Source organism: Geotrypetes seraphini, chromosome 13, assembly GCF_902459505.1.
Source record: "Geotrypetes seraphini chromosome 13, aGeoSer1.1, whole genome shotgun sequence".
In the NCBI taxonomy this organism is placed as follows: Eukaryota; Metazoa; Chordata; class Amphibia; order Gymnophiona; family Dermophiidae; genus Geotrypetes; species Geotrypetes seraphini.
The window spans coordinates 74,673,200-74,692,644 of NC_047096.1; the positions used below are offsets into that span (position 1 = coordinate 74,673,200).

The 19,445-nt window shown below is 43.8% G+C and overlaps 1 protein-coding gene across 2 annotated transcripts; it reads right to left on the reverse strand.

Moving 5' to 3' along the window:
• Positions 1-1,163: 1,163 nt before the first annotated feature.
• Positions 1,164-19,082, reverse strand: TMEM92 (transmembrane protein 92). 2 transcript variants are annotated; one of them, XM_033919182.1, is made up of 5 exons: positions 18,817-19,082; positions 8,574-8,599; positions 5,792-5,869; positions 4,209-4,413; positions 1,164-2,017 (listed from the first exon to the last, which is right to left on the reverse strand). In XM_033919182.1, exons 1-5 carry the CDS (start codon positions 18,880-18,882, stop codon positions 1,904-1,906), a joined length of 489 nt encoding a protein of 162 aa, XP_033775073.1. In that variant the 5' UTR covers positions 18,883-19,082; the 3' UTR covers positions 1,164-1,903. The 2 variants fall into 2 exon arrangements, with proteins under 2 accessions (XP_033775073.1, XP_033775072.1); XM_033919181.1 differs by having other exon boundaries at positions 8,574-8,602; positions 18,817-19,081.
• Between the last annotated feature and the right edge of the window lie 363 nt (positions 19,083-19,445).

Here is a 19,445-nt window from a genome sequence, read left to right on the forward strand (position 1 = left end):
TTACTGGGACACACAGGCTGGAAGGGGGGAAAAGAAAGGTGCAGTGGGAGGGGAAAACCCCGTCATTTGCAGCACACGGCCCGCAATCAGTTGAGTTAGCTGCAGAGGATACACACACACACATACACCAATACCCACTTCTGATATCAGCAGGAGGGATGCCCACTCCTTCCTGCCTAAGACATGCTGTCACCCACCCCCAAAATTGGCAAGAGGAATGGTCACTCCCTACCTAACACCCCCTGACACCCACCCCTCACACACATATATCCAAGATCAGCAGGAGGTATGCCCACACCCTCCTGTCTGGTCTCGGGGTAAGGTGTCAGGGGATCTAGGGCACCTGGTGGCAGGAGTGAGAATCCCTTCTGCTGATCTTGGATGTGTATGTGGGGGGAGGGCTGTTAGGCAGGAGGGATTGGGCATCCCTCCTGCCGATCTTGGGGGTAGATGTCGTTGGAGGGGGGTTGTCCTCTGCTGCAGCCAGCTCAGCTGTTTATGGCAGGGATATTCCTCCCCCCACCGAACAGCTGAGCAAGTAAGACTCCCCAAAGCTGCAGCTTTGGGGAGTTCTGCCGGCTCAGCTGATCAAGGATTCCCGGGCTGCGATCAGCTCAGGCGGCTGCGGTGTCTACTTTTACGATTGAAATGTAGGTCAGAATTTTTCAGGCCTAGATTTCAGGCTTCTGTCGTGGCTCTAGGGAGAGGCGTATGGACACAAACTCATCCAAGGCCACTTCTGGGCAAAACCACACCCATGCCCAGCCTTGGGTGTGTTTAAGTGTCCCTGCGTGTCTCTGTAGACCTGCGACGGACCTCTGTAGACCTGTGACCTACAATGTAGGCAACCTTCCTCACCTTTTTTCTAAAAACATGTGTTCTGATTGACTGCCAGATGGTGGTAGGACGCCCACAGCCACCTAAAATTGGGATGCACGGTTAGAGAATCAGGCCCTATATCCCTGCTCTATAGAGCTTACAGTGGCAGATAATGTGAACTGCCACAGAAGCATCTGTAACAGAAGCAGGATTTAAACCCCAACTTCCTCGATTCTCAGTCTACTGCTAAAGCAGCAGACCATTCTTTCAGCTCTAGCTTAAGTCAATCAAGGTCATTTGTTTTTAAAGAAAAATAAAAAATAAAAAAAATCTACACAGTTGAATTGATCTTAAATAAAAATATATATTTAGATTTCTAAATATATAAAAAATTGATCCAAATAAATAGAAGCATACAATCTACACAGTAGAAAACAATTATTTGCCAATAGAAAATTATAATTAGTTGTCCCTCGGTTAGCAGCCTGTGTTTGAGTGCAAAAATCTGGCTAACAAATGCCCCCCAATCTCTCCTGGCAATTAAGAATGGCCCATAGCCATTCTTGTGTGTAGTCAGCCAGCAGGTGCAACTTGTTGCAGGTCCCTCCCGAGGCGATTGGTCAGCCAAAGACACAGAGTCCTCACGCAGTGTCAGGCAAGGGTCTCCGAAGCTGCTTTCTGATCTGGCCCAGCAGCCTGCATGCTCCTTTTCTATCATTTAGTTTTTCTCTTCAGTAGATTGATTTTATGGTTAGCGGCCAAACATTTTTAGTTCATCTGGTGAAAGCAGATCCCCAGTCTCCCACTTATTGGAGCAAAAAAAAAAAAGTTACAGAAACCCATTCAAGGGGAAGTGGACTCCCAGCTATCACAAAGACAACAGCCAAGCAGAGATGCCACTCTGCTTTGGGGACGAAGGCCCTGAACATCTGGGGGTTTTGTGTCCTTCTTTAAGGCTTCTGGTGTCTTCTCTCTGTAGTTCCCTTCATGGAAAAGAGCCAACGGTGAGGTGCTGGAATGGAGCTCTCCCTTCCCTAATATCCCCATGAGCTCTCAGACACGCAGGACGCTACTTCCCGGCTATTTATAAGGTCACCTGGACATGAAATTCCCTGGAGAGAGGATCTTCTGCAATGACACTGTTGTAAGATGGAGGTTGGCCTATTGGTGCTGGATACAGGAATGGCTTAGAGGTGACCTAAAAAAAAAAAATTAAAAAAGCAATTAATATTCACTGCTTCTAATGAAAACAATATTGCATGGAAAAATCAAACTGGAAAGTAGAGAATAACGCAGGGACAGATTTTCCCAATCCGGCGAGTTCTTTTCCTATCCCCCGCCCCATTCTTGCAAGCTCTATCCTCATCTGCACAAACCTCAAAACATTTTAAAATCCCAAGTGTTCAAGGCTTCTGCGGTTAAGGCAGAGCTTACAGGAATGGGGCAGGGGCAGGGACGGCGACAAAACTTGCAGGTACGGGATGGGGAAATTGAGTTCCTACGGGGACAGTGACAAATTTGCCCCTGTGTCATTCTCTACTGGAAAGCAAGTCAATGAAGACTAGTCACACAAGTATAGAAGAGTTAAGAGAGGTTTCCAATCTAGGTGGCAGGGACAGATGAAGGCTGGCTGCTCTACATTTGTCCAATTAACTCAAATGCCTACTGGTCAGAGCTAAGAATCTTCGATTATTAAAATTTCCACAAACTAGTAATATGTCTGAAGATGATGATCTATCTAAATATTTACATGGGCACGAAACTGTGGTAGAGGCCTGCGAGATAAATGCTCCGATTCTCATACAATTCCCATGAGTGTCAGAGCACTTACCTCGCTGGCCCACAATAGAAACCTCTACTGTGGCTTTGTAAAAGGAGTCCTTAACCCTTTCAGGACCATAAGGATCGTAGGCCAATTTTTGTGGTTTTGACGACATTTTTATGGTAAAAAGGGCTTGCAGATGCCAAAAAATTGATTTTTTTTGTGAAATATCATTATTTTTATTTAAAAAAAATCACACTTCTGGCTTATGGACAGTGTGGCAAGTGAATCTTCTCGTCAATCTAGCAACGACGCTAATGAATGAATGTCGGAACCAGTTTGTTTACATAAAGGCAGTATCATATGGAATCCGTACATATCAAATTTAGAACTGTAGACTATCCCAATCAAAATTTATAGGATTTTAAAGTTATGGGACAAATATGTCCCTTGGTCCTGAAAGGGTTAAGGAGGTGCCGTTAACAAAAAGAGGAAGAAAGGATCTCTCAGTTGTATTATATTTCTCAGAAATCTCGTCTTGTGAATGACAAGGAGGGAGCTGTTGACTCCCTGGAGGGGAGCGATTTTAAATTTAACAGAATTTCTTGAATCTTCAATAGATATTTCTACTAGGGTCACCCTCCTTGTTACATTTTCAACAGAAGCTGATAAGATCATGGTTTTGAAATCGTATTTCAAGTGAAAAGAATATTTCTGTTGTGGTCAAAATATCTATAGGTTCCCAGATGTGGCTCGTGCCACACAGGTCAGGACAAAATCGTTGTTACAATTAAGATCTAAAGGTTTTAATGTAGGGGGTGCTGGTCAAGATGAGATACATACCCATCTGTAAGCTGAAGCTGTACCGGTCTGGCAAGGTTGATAAAGAACATATATTTTTGGCCTGCATCATTTTATTTATTTGGTTGGTTGGTTTTATATCTTGTCCTCCCGGAAGAGCTCAGAACAAGTTACAAGTCCATATACATCATCTAGGAAGATTTCCGATGGATAGTACTGGGCAGGCTTGCACGGTCTGTGTCCCATATATGGACATTCAGTTGAGGATGGGCTGGGGAGGGCTTCGATGGCTGGGATAGTTAAGATGGGTTGGAGTGAGCTTTGACGGAGACAGAACCTAAGCACACTACCGGGAAGGGCTCTGGGTTTCTGGCCCAGAAATATCTAAGGAAAAGGACCATTTAAATTAAATGATTAATTTATGGAGCACGTATGGTTGGGCAGACTGGATGGAACATTCAGGCCTTTATCTGCCATCATTTATTATGTTACTATAAAGTCCTTGTGCATAGTTTGGATTTGGAGTTCATTTTAAGTAAGACAAGTCAAATAGATGGAATTGTATTAAGTCAGTATCTTCCTGAATTTAATTTGAAATAGCTAAATTTTTGTCTTTGGTCTCTCCATTTACATAGGCTTTTGCATTCAATTATATAGATTATATATATATATTGATTGTATTTCAATTTTGTTGTTAAAACTTGCTGTATGTAATATGATGTTGATTTTAAAAAACCTAAAACCTCCTACTTGGCAATGCCCACCTATCAGTCCTAACCAGGAAGCATGATCGGAGAACATGGTTCAGGGCAAACCAGGTGCTTACCTCATTATAGGGTGGTGGCTGCTCCGAACGTTGCTGTGGTAGGGTGACCAGGGTGGTAGGGATTCTGGGATCCATGGCAGGGAGAGGGGGTAAGCCCTCCTGCACATTCTCTGTGGGGGCTGGGGGGCTGGACTTACACATGCGGTGGCAGAGGCCACAGAGGCATATGAAGAAGAAAGCTACCATCAAGGAGATGAAAAGGGGTCTGGAAGAAAAAAAAGACAAAGATGATCAAAACATGAAGAACATATGCAATCTTTTTCCTCTGGCCCTGGAAAAGCCCACCTCAGTTTTACCTGAATTAAGTTCAGAGTGCCCTGGTTTTATAATGCTCAGTCTCTTACAAAAACTGGTCCTGGTAGTCTAGAGATGCAATGGTGTTAAAACCAGAACAAGTCCCTAGCTCCCTGAACTTTCACTTGTATTTTGCTACCGTCTGGAAGCCCAAGGGGTCATTGCACCCGACCTCATTTCTTCCAACTTAGCTCTTATCAGGAAGACACTGTTCATACCCTGCTTCTTCACATCAGACTCTCATAAAATGATCATACAGAGCTTCCCATCCAGTACTCATCAGACAGCTATCACGAATGGCTTCTCTTCGTATCTTTCCCTATCTGGTCCATCAGGGAATCAACATGCCACAACCTCTAACATCTTCCCCGTTAGAAGCACTGCTATGATCTCCCTGAGAGCAGGATGGAATTCTCTCATGACCATCAGAAGACATCAGCTAATTCAGGGCGTGGCTGTGTATTACAAACAGCAACAGCATTTGGGTGTTATCTTGAATAGTCCAAAATGAGGCCCACCCCACAGAAGCACAGAAAAATTAGGAAAACCTTCACCTTGCCTCGCTATAAAACACCTTTTGGCATTTCACCTATTTATTTTAGGAAACATTTTGTTCTTTCAGATAAAATTCACTTTACATGTAGAATGACTTTTGTTTTCATTCCCAACTTCTAAAGGATGTCAGTTTAAAAAGATACAGTACCTTGATAAAACATTATCTTTTCAGGCAGGTATCTGGAATAAAACCTTAAGCGATTTACTTCTGAATTCATTTTCATATCAAACATTTTAGAAGATCGTTGAAGACTCCACTTATTCAAAAAAATGTGTTTAAATTTCTACTGGCTTGACTATTTTTATCTACGCTGGTGGATTTTCTTGCTATGTGTTTTGATGCATTCTCGCTGCATATTATGCAGCTTATCTTGATGTAAACCGCTCTGAACTGTAAGGTATAGGGGGTTATAAATAAAGCTATTATTATTGTTATTATGCAGAGAAGAGGTCAGCTTATACCACTTGCACCCTTTCTAATGGCACAGAATATTCTGGTTAAAACAGTTTCCTGGGGATGAAGTGTGCTTGTCCTCTTCCTCCTCTGTATTCCCGAGGCATGTGCCTATGGTCGCCAGCTTACTGCATTCTTAGAACCTCTCCATTCATGTCTTGGGGCAAAACCAAGATCCCTGGGTGACCTTGACTAATACCCCCAAGAGCCTGTAAAGTCTGGGGAGAGGTGCATTTATGTAGCTGAAAGGGTTTCTTAAAAGCACATGTTCCATCCTTACCCATACCAGCTGTTGTTCAGATAGATCCCGCCTTGGGAACAGCACCGTCCATCACAGCAGTAAAAGTCAGCATAACACCTACAGAAGAATGAGAGAAAAAAAGTTCACGCCCAACCTAACCTATTAAGCAGAGTAGATAACTGACCAAAGCAGCAGTTTCTCGGAATAGCAACCAGCAGCTGTGGTCAAAGTAGAATAATACATCCTAACATGAAAACATGATGGCAAATAAAGGCTAATTGGCCCATCTAGTCTGCCCATCCACAGTAACCATTCTCTCTTTCTCTCTCTGAGAGATCCCCACATGCCTAGCCCAGTCTCTGTCTCCACCACCTCTTCCGGGAGATTGTTACATGCATCTATCACACTTTCTGTGAAAAAACAGTCAGATACCAACACTGCCTACCCTTAGAGAAGATGGACATTTTCAAATACCCAAGTACCCAGATAAGATTACTTCAACTGGCCTCATTATGGAAAAATGTATGACATGAAGTTTAATATTTCAAAGGAAGATGCCCAATTATGTATTTTTAGAGACTTATTCCCCCCCCCCCCCGCCCCATTGAGAACAATGATTCTTGAGTTTAATCATCAAAATCTAAAGTAGGTGAGGGCCAAGGGCCAGAAATTGAGGTTGAAGATTTGCTTATGGTGTCTAATTGCCTAATTCCCGTACACTGGGCTCATAAGTCAGCCTAAATGAAATTGACAACGTTACAGACAGAACTCAAACCAATGGGGAATGATGTGTAGAACAGGTGTTGTGCTTGGGGAAAGGGGGTGCAAAGTATATACTAAAAGTCCTCGGCAGGAGATGAAACCCAATGAAGCCTCTGGATAAGAGTTCACTGATGGGTATATTTTGTTTCTCGATATGCTGTTTATGGCAACTTTGTGGTCCACTGGTTAGAGCTACAGTCTCAGCACCCTGAGCTTGCGAGTTCAAATCCCAAGCTGCTTGCTCCTTGTGACCCTGGGCAAGTCACTAAATCTCCCATTGCCCCAGGTATATTAGGCAGAATGTGAGCCCACTGGGACAGATAGGGAAAAATGAAGTGGCATATAAATACTAAAAATAAATAAAATAAATGTACAGATGTTATGATATTTTATTTAGAAACTCAGCCGAATAGGGAAACAAAAGAAAAGCTCAAACTAACTGCTACAGTAGGGTGCAGGCCTTGGGATCGTCTCATTCAATATGATAAGAACAGTTGAAAAGAAGCAGGAAGTGGGACACAGATCACCAGGATTAACCAAAGGCAGAAATACTACCTTAATTGGTGTCAGGTCAAAAGCGCGCCGGGACAAAGGCGCGCCCAGACAATTGAGCATAGTGCGGAGGCGCGCGCCGCTCAAAATTACTGTTTTTAGGGCTCCGACAGGGGGGGCGTGGGGGGGAACTCCCCCACTTTACTTAATAGACATCACGCCGCATTGTGGGGGCGTTGTGGGGGTTGTAATCCCCCACATTTTACTGAAAACTTCACTTTTTCCCTGTTTTTAGGGAAAAAGTTAAGTTTACAGTAAAATGTGGAGCGTTACAACCCCCCAAACCCCCCATAACGCCGGTGCGATGTCTATTAAGTAAAGTGGGGGGGTTCCCCAACAAAAACCCCCGTCGGAGCCCCTAAAAACAGTAATTTTGAGTGGCGCGCACCTCCGCGCTGCGCTCAATTGTCTGGGCGCGCCTTTGTCTTTCGCGCCGTTGTCTATGAACCATCTTAATTCATCGTTGAACATGAAAGACTTGATACGGTTGCATTTCGGCTTGTCAACCCCTCCTCCTCCCACTCCTTTCCCTGGTGCACGCATATGCCCGGCCCTTTCCCAAACTTCGGCGCGAGCAGCGACAAACTTGCTGCTCGCGTCAGCTTCGGCGCTTTCTCCGACGTCACTTCCGGGAGGACGTGACGTCAGGGAGCTCCGAAGCAGACCCGGGCAGCAAGTTCCGCGCTCTGCGCCCCCCCTTCCCTGTACCTTTTCTTTACTTCGGCACGAGCAGCGACAAACTTGCTGCCCATGTCGGCTCCGGCGCTCTCTCTGATGGAAGTGACATTGGGGAAAGCGCCAAAGCCTTCGCGAGCAGCAAGTTTGTCACTGCTTACACCAAAGTGAAAAAGGTACGGGGAAGGGGTGTGGGCGAACAACGCGGAAGAGGACGGGAAAGGGGCGCCACCGTGCCAGTCACTATCGCTACACCACTGCGTTCCCTTAAAAGCTTTCTGTTCAAGGACGCTTTCAATATATAGAAAATATTACCTACAAATATTAAATCCCAGTTTTTAATGAGTGTTATGTGTAGGTCGCCAAAATACTCTTATTTCACATTATATCTTAGATTTGAGATCCTACCATATATGTTTTCCATGACCCCTCCATATGTGTTTTTTTCCCTTAAATGTATTTTTCTTTTCTTAAAAAATTTGTAGTTCACCTCTTTTGCCTTTTGTACCAGTTTGTAATAGAATGCCAAAATTTGTCTATATTATCTTGTTTTGTCCTCCCCAATTTGTTAATCGTTATTTTAAAAACAATTGTTATACGCATTGAAATATATGATATTGCGTAGATAACAAATCCCAATAAAACTTGAAACTTGTAACCAGAGACTGCACTTTTAGAAAGTTAAACCAAAAAAAAATATATGTATATAAATGCAAATAAGCAATGTAATACACAGAAAACCTCTTCGGTCTCTCCAGTGGGTGGGCTGCAATGAAAGACCCATGACAGATAAAGACCTGGTTCAAAAGGAAGCAGGGAAGAGTAGACTTACTCTAAATATCCACAGCGCACTGCAGCCTGCTGGAAAAGAGAAAAAAAGAGGGTCACAGTAATATCCAAATCAGCCGGAAAGAGTGCGTTCTAGTTGCTCTGCTCTGCACAAAGACCCTCCTACGTCCCCTGCAGTTCTAGACTTTTTTTTTTTCCATACTGTTCACCGACTACTGAGGAGAGTTTAAGCTGTCGGCTCTGTTTCGTTATAATACAGCATCAGCAACTTACATCTGCATTCACAGGTCAGCAGTTAAAGGTTAACCATAACCAATTCAAATGATGGCAAACTTTATAGGATCAACGCAGTGCTGCAGGCAGGGGCATAGCTACCACTGAGCAAGCCTGGCAAAATGCCCACAGCAGCCCAATGGTAGGGGTTGCCTAGAGCTGAATTCTCCCTTCCTCTCTTTGCCCCACCCCCCTGCACCCAGGTCCAGAACTTCTCCCGTCCCCCAAAGGTCGCAACAAAGAATACTGAAAGCTGCCCCTCTCTGAACAGTGGGGTCTTTCCTCTGCTGGGTCCCGCCTCTTAAATGCAAGGCTCCACCAGTCAGGAAGGGGCAGCTTTCAGCATTCTCTGCTACAGCCTTTGGAGGACTGGCAACAGGTGAGATATGCTGGACCCAGGGGAGGAGGAGAAGCAGACGCAAAAAGAGAGAGAAAGATGTTGGATCTTGGGTAGGGGAGGTCAGGGCTGTGGGGTGCAGGAGGAAGGGAAGAGAGAAGAAAAAGTGGACAGGAAGAGGGAAAGAAGAGATATGTTGGACATGAAGGGAGCATAGACACACAGGGGTGATGTGGATACAAGTGGAGGGACAGCGACACAGAAGGAGATGCTGGACAGAGTATGAGTGATCATGGGGGAAGGAAGAGACAGGGACACAGAAGGAAGAGGATGGGCAGGATGCAGAAGATAGATGGGATAATGGACAAAGAGAGAACAAAAATATCAAAAGGACAGAGCTAAGGAAAACAGAGAAAAGCAGGAGACACTGGAACCAAACTAATGCTCCGACAACAAAGATAGAAAAAAAGTTTGTTTCTGAATTTATTACTTGTAATATATCAGTTTGAGGAAATAGCATTTCCATTTTCAGTACTCTAATAGGTTTGCTTTTTTGCTTAGTTTGTTTACCAGAGCTCTGAAAGGGTCTCTCTCCCCTTCCTCACCAACTACCTTGAGAGAAAGGATCCATATCAGTTTTTCTGCCCCGGGCCTATTCAGTTCTAGCTACATCACCGGCTACAGGATTTCAGTCTACAAAGCCATTCAAATAGAGTTTCATTTAAAATGATGCTGAAACATAACATAACATGGCGCTTATTAACCGCGTAACCATTCGTTCAACGCGGTTTACAAAAGATTAACAGCAGTAAACATGATCTAGGAAATAGAAGTTAGTCAAATACTTGAAAGAGATAAGTCTTCAGCTGCGTTCTAAAAGTGTTTATAAGAATGTGTTGTGAGCAACAATGATCGAAATTATTTTATCGTGAGAAGCTGCCTGAAACGCTAAAGTGTGATTAAGAAATTTCTTGCTTTTACAACCCTGTACGGAAGGAAAGGTAAACAAGAGCATGGGTTTTTCTGCTACGTTTGGTCTATTAACCAAGTAGAGGGGGGTTGTACCATATAAAGCCTTTTAACAAAAACAACCCAGCCAATGCAGCTCACAATAAAATGACGTAAAATGGTTGTATTTCTTTAAGCCACAGATCAGTCTAACCGCTGTATTTTGTTATCGGCAATAATCTTGCCAGTTCTTTCGTGGCGATTAATGTTACAATAGTCAAGTCCTTCTTCCCAGTGCAAAATGAGCAGCAAAAACCAAAATCCCGTATTTGCCAGCCTTTCCCATAACAGTGGCTAACTGAATGCAAGGGACCTTGCTTGTTTTTTAGTATCTCCCTTTGAAGTTGTCTCACTCCCTTCCCAGATCCAGGAGATTTATAGCCAAAAATGCTGGCAAATGCAGCCAATTGCTAAAAATATTGGACTTGATCCATCCTCTTCTCAACTCCAAACTCACATCACAGGCTAGGTAGTAACCTTATTAGGAGAGGAAAATCTTGTATAAAGTACAAAAGTTTAAACAGAAACATATTTGGTGCTAGTGGAACTGACCAATGGCAGTAACAGAGTTTAAATAGACTATTAGACACCAGAATATGTTTCAGGAGGATGGAACCCAGTTATACTTTAGGACAGCAAAGGAGAAGCCTATTGGTTAGAGCAGCACTTCCCAACTTAGGGATAGGGACTTATAAAACTACAAAAAGGCAGTATACAACCATACTCAAAGCAGTTTACATACAGATACTTCAAGCATTTCCCCTATTTATCACGGTGATCTGACAATCTAATATACCTGGGGCAGTGGAGGAGAGTGTCACATGGAGCAGCGTGGGGTTTTGAACCCAAAATCTCAGGGTTCTGAGGCTGCAGCTCTAACCACTGCACCATATTCTCCTCCAATGTGCGCCAAGTATAGAACAATGAAGCCATTGTGACATCACCAATGAGGTTGGCTCTTAGGCATTGGTGGAATGAGGCATTATGACACCAGGGAAAGGGGTTGGGATTTGTATACCACCTTTTTGTAGTTTTGCAACCACACTCAAAGCAGTTTACATACAGATACTTCAAGCATTTCCCCTATTTATCATGGTGATCTGACAATCTAATATACCTGGGGCAGTGGAGGAGAGTGTCACATGGAGCAGCGTGGGGTTTTGAACCCAAAATCTCAGGGTTCTGAGGCTGCAGCTCTAACCACTGCACCATATTCTCCTCCAATACAATAGCAGAAGTGAGCCAAATATAGAACAATGAAGCCATTGTGACATCACCAATGAAATTGGCTCTTAGGCATTAGTGGAATGAGGCATTATGACATCAGGGAAAGGGGCTGGGACTTGTATACCGCCTTTATGTAGTTTTGCAACCACACTCAAAGCAGTTTACATACAGGTACTTCAGGCATTTTCTCTATCTGTCCTAGTGGGCTCTCGATCTATCTAATGTACCTGGGGCAGTGGAGGATTAAGTGACTTGCCCAGGGTCACAGGGAGCAGCATGGGATTTGAACCCACCTTGTGCCGAGGTTGTAGCTCTAACCACTGGGAGTTGAAGTGGGATTGGACCTTGGGTCACTTGGTTCTCAGTTCACAGCATTAACCGTTAGGCTACTCCTCAGCCCTGGAGTACCCCCTTGCCAGTCAGGTTTTCCAGATATCCACAATGACTATGCACGAGTTGATTTGCACACAACTGTCTCCATCATTGAAAATCTGACTGGCAAGGGGGTACTCCAGGACCAACTTGAGAAACATTGGGTTAGAGCACCAGGCAAGTTAGATTCAAATCCACCTACTGGGCCTTGTGACCTCTGGCAAGTCACTTAACCATCCATTACCTCAGGTAGAAACTCAGGGGTCAATATTCAAAACAATTTAACCAGCGAGAAATGGCTCATGCCCAGTTAAATGGCTTGTTCGGGGCTAACTGGTTATTTTCAGCAGCACTTAACCAGTTAGCACCTAAAGCAAAACCAGATATTTTGGGGGTGTTCCAGGGGGCAGAGTCGGCACATGACTTGTTAAATGCCAATATTCAGCATTTAACTAGCCAAGGTACTACATAAAAGTCAGCCACAGAAACATGACGGCAGATAAAGGCCAAATGGCCCATCCAGTCTGCCCATCCTTAGTATCCACAATCTCCTTCTCTCCGAGAGATCCCATGTGCTTCTCCTATGCTTTCTTGAATTCAGATCTAGTCTTTGTCTCCACCACCTCTACCGGGAGACTATTCCATACATCTACCACCCTTTCTTTAAAAATAAAAAAGAAAAGTATTTCCTTAGACTACTCCCGAGTCTATCGCCTCTTAACTTTATCCCATGTCCTCTCATTCTAGAGTTTCAGCTTTAAGAGACTTGCCTCATGCATATTCATGCCACGTAGGTATTTAAATGTCTCTATCATATCTCCTGTCTCCCAACTTTCATCCAAAGTATACATGTTGAGATCTGTCTGTCCCCATTTTAATTTTTTGGGCTATTTTAAGCCCTGTAAGCCCCCCTCCCCCTTAAGCCTTACCTGGTGGTCTAGTGGGTTTTCGGGGCAAGAGCGATCGTACCACGCTCCTGCCCCATGCAGATCGCTCATAGGAAATGGCTGCCTTGAGCTCCCGTAGTTTCTCGAGCCATTTCCTATGAGCGATCTGCACGGGGCAGGAACGTGGGAAGATCGCTCCTGCCCCAAAAACCCACTAGATCACCAAGTAAGGCTTAAGGGGGGGCTTACAGGGCTTAAAATAGCTGGGGGAAAGCGGGGGTTAGGGGCAGAACCGGCCCAAATATTATTTGCGGTTTTTTTTATATTCGCAGGCCGGATCTGCCCCTAACCCCCGTGGATACGGAGGGAGAAGTGTATTTCCTTCTATTGGTTTTATAAAAGTATTTCCCTGTGACTTCATCGAGTGTCTCTTAGACTTTGAAATTTTTGAAAGAGAAAAAAAATAAAATAAAATAAATTTGATCTACTTGTACCCATTCTACACCACTCAGGATTTTGTAGACTTCAATCCTATGTCCCCTCAGCTGCCTCTTTTCCAAACTGAAGAGCCTTAACCTCTTTAGCTTTTCCATCCCTTTTATCATCTTGGTCACTCTTCTCTGAACCTTTTCCAATTCTGCACCTTTTCCAATTCTGCTATATCTTTTGAGATAAGGTGGCCAGAAGTGAATGTAATATTCAAGGTGATGTCATACCATGGAGTGACACAGAGGCATTAAAATATTCTTAGGCCATCCCTTTTCTAATAATTGCCAGAGTAAGCAAGGAGACCAGAGTTTAAAGCCTGATAGCCATCACAGTTTATCTTACATGGCTTAGACTGTAAGCTCTTGAAGGCAGGGACTTTGGACTGTACGATATGTAGTTGACTATAAAACGCCAATGGAAGTGCTGAACTTAATAAATTAAATGACTCCTCACTTCATACTGGGTGGTATAAAGGTGCCCTTTTCTGCTGACTTATGTTTCATTCCCTTCAGAGAATGATGTGCTCTCTTGTAAATTCTCTGGATTTTATGGATGTGAGTTTCAGAGAGCTCTGCTCCCGAGTCCAGCTCCTCCCCACAGATTCAGTCTGGATCCCGCTTTCCCAGTTTCTCTGAAAACCTGAGCTTAGGTTTATACACAGCTCGTAGAAGTGTGGTTCATATCTTGGGCCCTTAGGCCTAGCCCAAGAACAGGCACTCAGCTCTAGTTGCTTTGGGGGGTTGTCTATGGCCCATCATCTTGGACTCTCCCTAGGACACCGCTACATTGTCAGGGCTGGTGATGATGATGCTATGAGAGGGGGACGGTCTCTATCTTGCACTGGGTACTTACAAACTAAGAAAATCCACCAAAAGTGAAAAGCAACTATAGATGCAAACTAAACAAACCAGCTCACAAACAATTACACCCCTATTTAGAGGTTTTTTAAAAAAATTTTTATATGCCTCAAACCAATGCTTAAGAACCAACCTCATTGGTGATGTCACAATGGCGCCATTTTTCAAACAACAATTGAAAGCCAAGCCAAGCTCATTTGAAACTTCATTGCCAGCATTGTTGGCTCTACCGGGCCTCCATTTCACTAAACCGCAAGGCTTCTTCAGGAGCTAACTGGAATGCTTGGCTTTCAATTGTTGTTTGAAAAATGGCGCCATTGTGACATCACCAATTAGGTTGGCTCTTAAGCATAGGTTTATGAGGCACGTTAAAAAGTTTTTAAAAAACTCAAAATATTTTTGAGTTCATTGGGAGATTTTGGGACTGATGGTCTGTCTGTCTGTAAAGCAGAGCTGTAGAGTCTGAGTTGAGGAGTCGGAGGAAATTTTGGGTACCTGGAGTCAGAGTCAGAAGTACAAAAAACTGAGTCGGAGTCGGAACATTTATCTACCGATTCCATTTTTGAACTTGGCATACCAATCACGAGCGATTCTTTCAGCTATAGCACCCACTATATACACAGCACAAATGTTGCGAGCAGCTTCTGCGGCCTTAGACCCTTGATTAAAAGCAAAAAGAAGGTGGTGTCGAAAATGCTCATTTCTCTCAACTTGACATTCCATTTTAACGATCTGAAAATTAACCAGTGCTGTGGAGTCAGAGTCGAGGAGTCAGAGTATGAAGTACAAAAAACTGAGGAGTCAGAGTCGGAATATTTATCTACCGACTTCACAGCCCTGCTGTAAAGGATTATTTATTCCCAGTAAGGGGTCCGATTTCAGCATTGGTAGACTGAGCAGAAATGTGAAGCAATCTGACTGAACTTACGTTTGCCAGACAGCAGTCTGTGATTCATTACAATATGACTTGACATCTGTCTGGCAGACGGGGAGGGGTGTGTGCTCTGGAGCCCCGTTGAGCAATCAGAAAGGCACCGACAGGTACCATGAATGGGGCTGGCAGGGTAGCACAAAAGATTTGGGACAGATAGAAAAATCAGGAACATTTGCGAGGTCGACTGCAAGGAGGGGGGGGAGGAGGGGTATTAACAAATGTGTCAGTATTGCCAATTCTATCAATTTAAAGGGAGATGCAAAGTTTCTTTTTTATTGAGCTTATAAGTTACCATCTATACTACCAACTCTACCCCTCCAAATTCAGCAAAGTGCATAAAAGATGATGCAGTTCAAATGAATGAGATACTAAGAAATCCCTAATACAGTAACTTTCACCGATTTCTTCTCTCTTTATCTGCTGCTCATTCAAATAATACAGGCTCCCCCCAGGGTTCAAATCCCACTGAGGTTCCTTGGCAAGTCATTTAACCTTTAGTTATTTAAGGGACAAACGTAGACTGTGAGCCCTCCTGGGAAAGGGAAATACTTAATGCACCTGAATATCGCTCCAGGAATCTGTCACTTAGACACCACAAAATACTGCAAACTTTCAAAGTTTTAGGGGATGCTAAACACAATACAAAATTAACCCTTCCTGGACACAGGTCTCAGTACCCACTACACCCACAGGGCTGGCTCCTCTGTACAGAATTTCATAGATATCCGACAGCAGATAAAGGTCAAATGGCCCATCCAGTCTGACTATCCACAACAGCCACTATTTACTTCTCTCCCTGAGAACTCCTAAATGACTGTCCCACACCTGTTTCGGCACTGAACATTTCTTTTTCTATTTTTTAGCTTTCTTGTTATTTTAAAGAAATAATTATTTAGAGAGAGATTATGTGCTTACCCTGGTAAGCTCTTTTCCAGTAGATAGGCGAGACATTCTAGACCACATGTGTCAAACACAAGGCCCACAGGCCAAATCCAGCCTGCCTGGCCGTTTTATGCAGCCCACGGTGACTGTGTGCCTGACACTACACTGTAGTGAAATCCTCTCCAGGAACCTTGAGTCCCGACTCCCCCACTTATCACCTTCCTGCCGCTGAAATTTAAAATCTTTGAGCAGCCAACGGCACAATGAAGCCAGCCTTCCGCCGTCAGCCTGCCCCAGAAGTGTTCTTTCTGCAGCATCCTGCCTACGCGGGAAGAGGAAGTACTGTAGAAAGAACACTTCCAGGTCAGGTTGACGGCGGGAGGCTGACTTCGTTGTGCTGTCGACTACCCAAAGATTAAATTTCAGAGGCGGGGGAGTCAGGAACTGGGGACTGTTGTACCGCAGGATCCAGCTGAGAGGGGAAGGATGGGAATGAGGGAAGAACAGGCTGCATGGGCTACGGGGGGAGGTTGAGAAAGCAAGGACAGATGCTGCATGGGCTGGAAGGGGATTGGGAAGGCTTTTACCTCACCGTCTTCAATTAGTTGACCAAAACATTTTAACCCTTTTACCTCCCACTTCTTAAAAATTCCCCCCTCTCTACCTGGTGTAAAATCTTGTGCATATAATATAGGGGAGAAAAAAATGCCTTTTTCTCTGCCTAAAAGTATTTTCCCAACACTTTTCCAAATTTTCAAGGAACATTTACTGAAAGGATTAGTTATATGCATTACATCCTTTTCTCTCAACCATGGTAAATATTTCAGTTTTCTTATACCATCTTTCCCATCTAACATTGCTTGTTCTACCTTTACCCAAAGCTTAGAAGGAGATGAATGCCATTCAACTATTGCTCTCAGCTGTGCAGCTTTATAATAATTCTCCAAAGAAGGTAAACCTAATCCTCCTTCCACCTTGGACTTAAAACATTGATTGCTTTCCGACCCTAGGCCGTTTTCCTCCCCATATGAATCCCAATATCATTTTATTCCATTTTTTGAAAAACTGGTTAATGGTGTTAATGTGCATTAATGAGACAGTGTATATTGGAAACCCCAGCTATTAGCCACTAAGTACTCTGGTATAGGGGGATACATATTTTTTAAGCGATATTTCTGAAGGGTTGACTGGTAAGATTTGCCTCTTTGCAGATGATACCAAAATCTGCAATACAGTAGATATCTCTGATGGTGTGAATAACATGAGAAAGGACCTAGTGAAGCTCGAGGAATGGTCTGAAATTTGGCAGCTAAGATTTAATGCTAAGAAATGTAAGGTCTTGCATTTGTGTTGCAAAAATCTGAGGGAACGGTAGAGTTTAGGCGGTGATGAACTTTTGTGTTCAAAAGAGGAGGAGGACTTGGATGTGATAGTATGTGATGACCTTAAGGTGGCCAAACACGTTGAAAAGTGACGGCGAAAGCTAGGGTTCTAGGGTGCAAAGGGAGAGGTATGGTCAGTAGGGAAAAGGAGGTATTGATGCCCTTGTATAAGACTCTAGTGAGACCTCATTTAGAATATTGTGTACAATTCTGGAGACCATACCTTCAAAAAGATATAAAAAGGATGGAGTCAGTCCAAAGGAAGGCTGTTAAAATAATCAGTGGTCTAAGTCATAAGCTAATGGGGACAGACTAAAGTTCTCAATATGTATACTTTGGAGGAAAGGCAGGAGAGATATGATAGAGACGTTTAAATTCCTACATGACATAATTGCTCATGAAGCAAGTCTCTTTCAATTGAAAGGAAACTGCAGAGTGAGATGGCACAGGATGAATTTAAGAGGTGAAAGGCTCAGGTGTAGTCTAAGGAAATACTGTTTACAGAAAAGGTGATAGATATGTGGAACAGTCTCCTAGTAGAGAAGATAAAGAGAGCATGGGACAGCCAGGTGGGATCTAGGGAGAGGAAGAGATAGTGGATTCTGCGGATGGCCATTTAGCCTTTATCCGCCATTAAGTTTCTGTGTTTCTATGAATGTAACTTCTCTTAAACACAGAAAATTAAAGTGGACTAACCAAGTGGCCTATGCAACCCAGCACCAGCATTTATTATGAAAATTAGATTTACTAATTACATTCCAGTTATTTATTTTAATTATTTATTTTTGTCAACTTTCATCCAGGGTGAGGGATTTCATTTAGGAGAAGATAGTGGGTAGGGGATGGAATTAAGAGGGGTGTAGATACGATTGAATTCATATGGAAATTAAATTTGAAAGAATGATTTAAATTTGTATGAAATATTATTGTCATTCTTATTGTAATGAATGTATTTTTGTATTATCCTATTGTACTGATTATTTGATTCTTTCAATAAAAATTGTTATGCATAAAAGTCATGAGCTATTTGTAAAAGTATTTGTAATGAATATCTATATGTATTATATAATAGTTTTACTTTGTTCCTTCACTAAAAATGTTTGAAATTAAAATCATGAGCTAAAATATGTTTCTAGCCAAAAACAGTGGGATGAAGCTCAGGGAAACTAGGTTCAAATGCAGGCTGCTTCTCCTTGTGATCTTCAGCAAGTCACTTAATCCCCTATTGCCCCAGGTACAAACTTAGATTGAAAGCCCACCAGAGACGAGGAAATTATTTACTACGCCTCAATGCAACTCAAAATAATCATTTTTACACAAAGTGGGCGATATGTAGCACTATAATAGAAAGGATTCCCGCTTCCTGGAACTCCACCGGCCTCGAGGGTTCCCAACATCCGGGTAAGAAGCGACGCACATCGTCCCCCCCCCCCTCCCCAACAAAGGCGGGCAACTGTCGGAGAACTTTCCCTCGCCACGTGCAGAACAAAGAGGACGCCGCTCGCGCCCAACTTGAGACGTGGGGAAAGGGGCGCGCGCGCGCGCGAGGGCGGCCAATTACTTGCACCCGGCCCAACGGCGAATCCGCGAGGCAGCGCGTGGAAGGGGGAGGGAGGGTCGCGCGGGGCGACGTCTTACCGTCTGCTGAACGGAGAAGAGGCAGACGAAGAGTAGTTGGGAGGGGAATGGCAAGCGCCGCGGCATCCTCCTCGGAGGCAGAAAGAGCCCTGTCGTCTCTCGGTCCCGGCGTTGCGAACTTTAAGCCAGCAAACCTTGTCGGGTTTCTCGTGCCCCAAAAGTCCCAGCGCCCCGCTCTTATTAACACAAAGCGAGTGAGTCACCAGGAGGAAGAGGTGGAGCCTGGCTGAGGAGGGGAAGGGAGGCTCGGTCCAAAGGCTGAGCGAGTTTCCCTTTTCACCCTTCTGCCCCACCCAAGAGCTATAAGCTTTGCTTTCCTGTAGTAAAGAATGAGGGACGATATCAGAACTACAACTCCCTGCATGCAGTGTGGGGGGGGGGGGGAACCAGGCCTGGAGTGGACTCGTGACATCATAGAAAGCTTTTTAATAGATGAAGGTAAATCCAGTGTTCTGTAAGATGGTGATGGCTAAGCTAGCCTTGCCCAAGGGTATCAGATGCCCTAGCCTAGGTGAATCCTAAGCTGTGTACCTCTCCTTTCCCCCTCCCACCCCAAATAATAATAATAATCTAAACTAAAACTTAGTTTTATAGATCGAGTCATCAACCAAGAGGAGCTCGACTCGGTT

Excerpts from the sequence above, each read along its gene's own strand:
- TMEM92 (XM_033919181.1), bottom strand. The coding sequence starts at position 18,882 with ATGCCGCGGCGCTTGCCATTCCCCTCCCAACTACTCTTCGTCTGCCTC. Across the intron at positions 8,603-18,816 it reads TCTTCTCCGTTCAGCAGACG|CAGGCTGCAGTGCGCTGTGG; the intron begins GTAAGACGTCGC and ends TCTCTTTTCCAG. Across the intron at positions 5,870-8,573 it reads GTGCGCTGTGGATATTTAGA|GTGTTATGCTGACTTTTACT; the intron begins GTAAGTCTACTC and ends ATTCTTCTGTAG.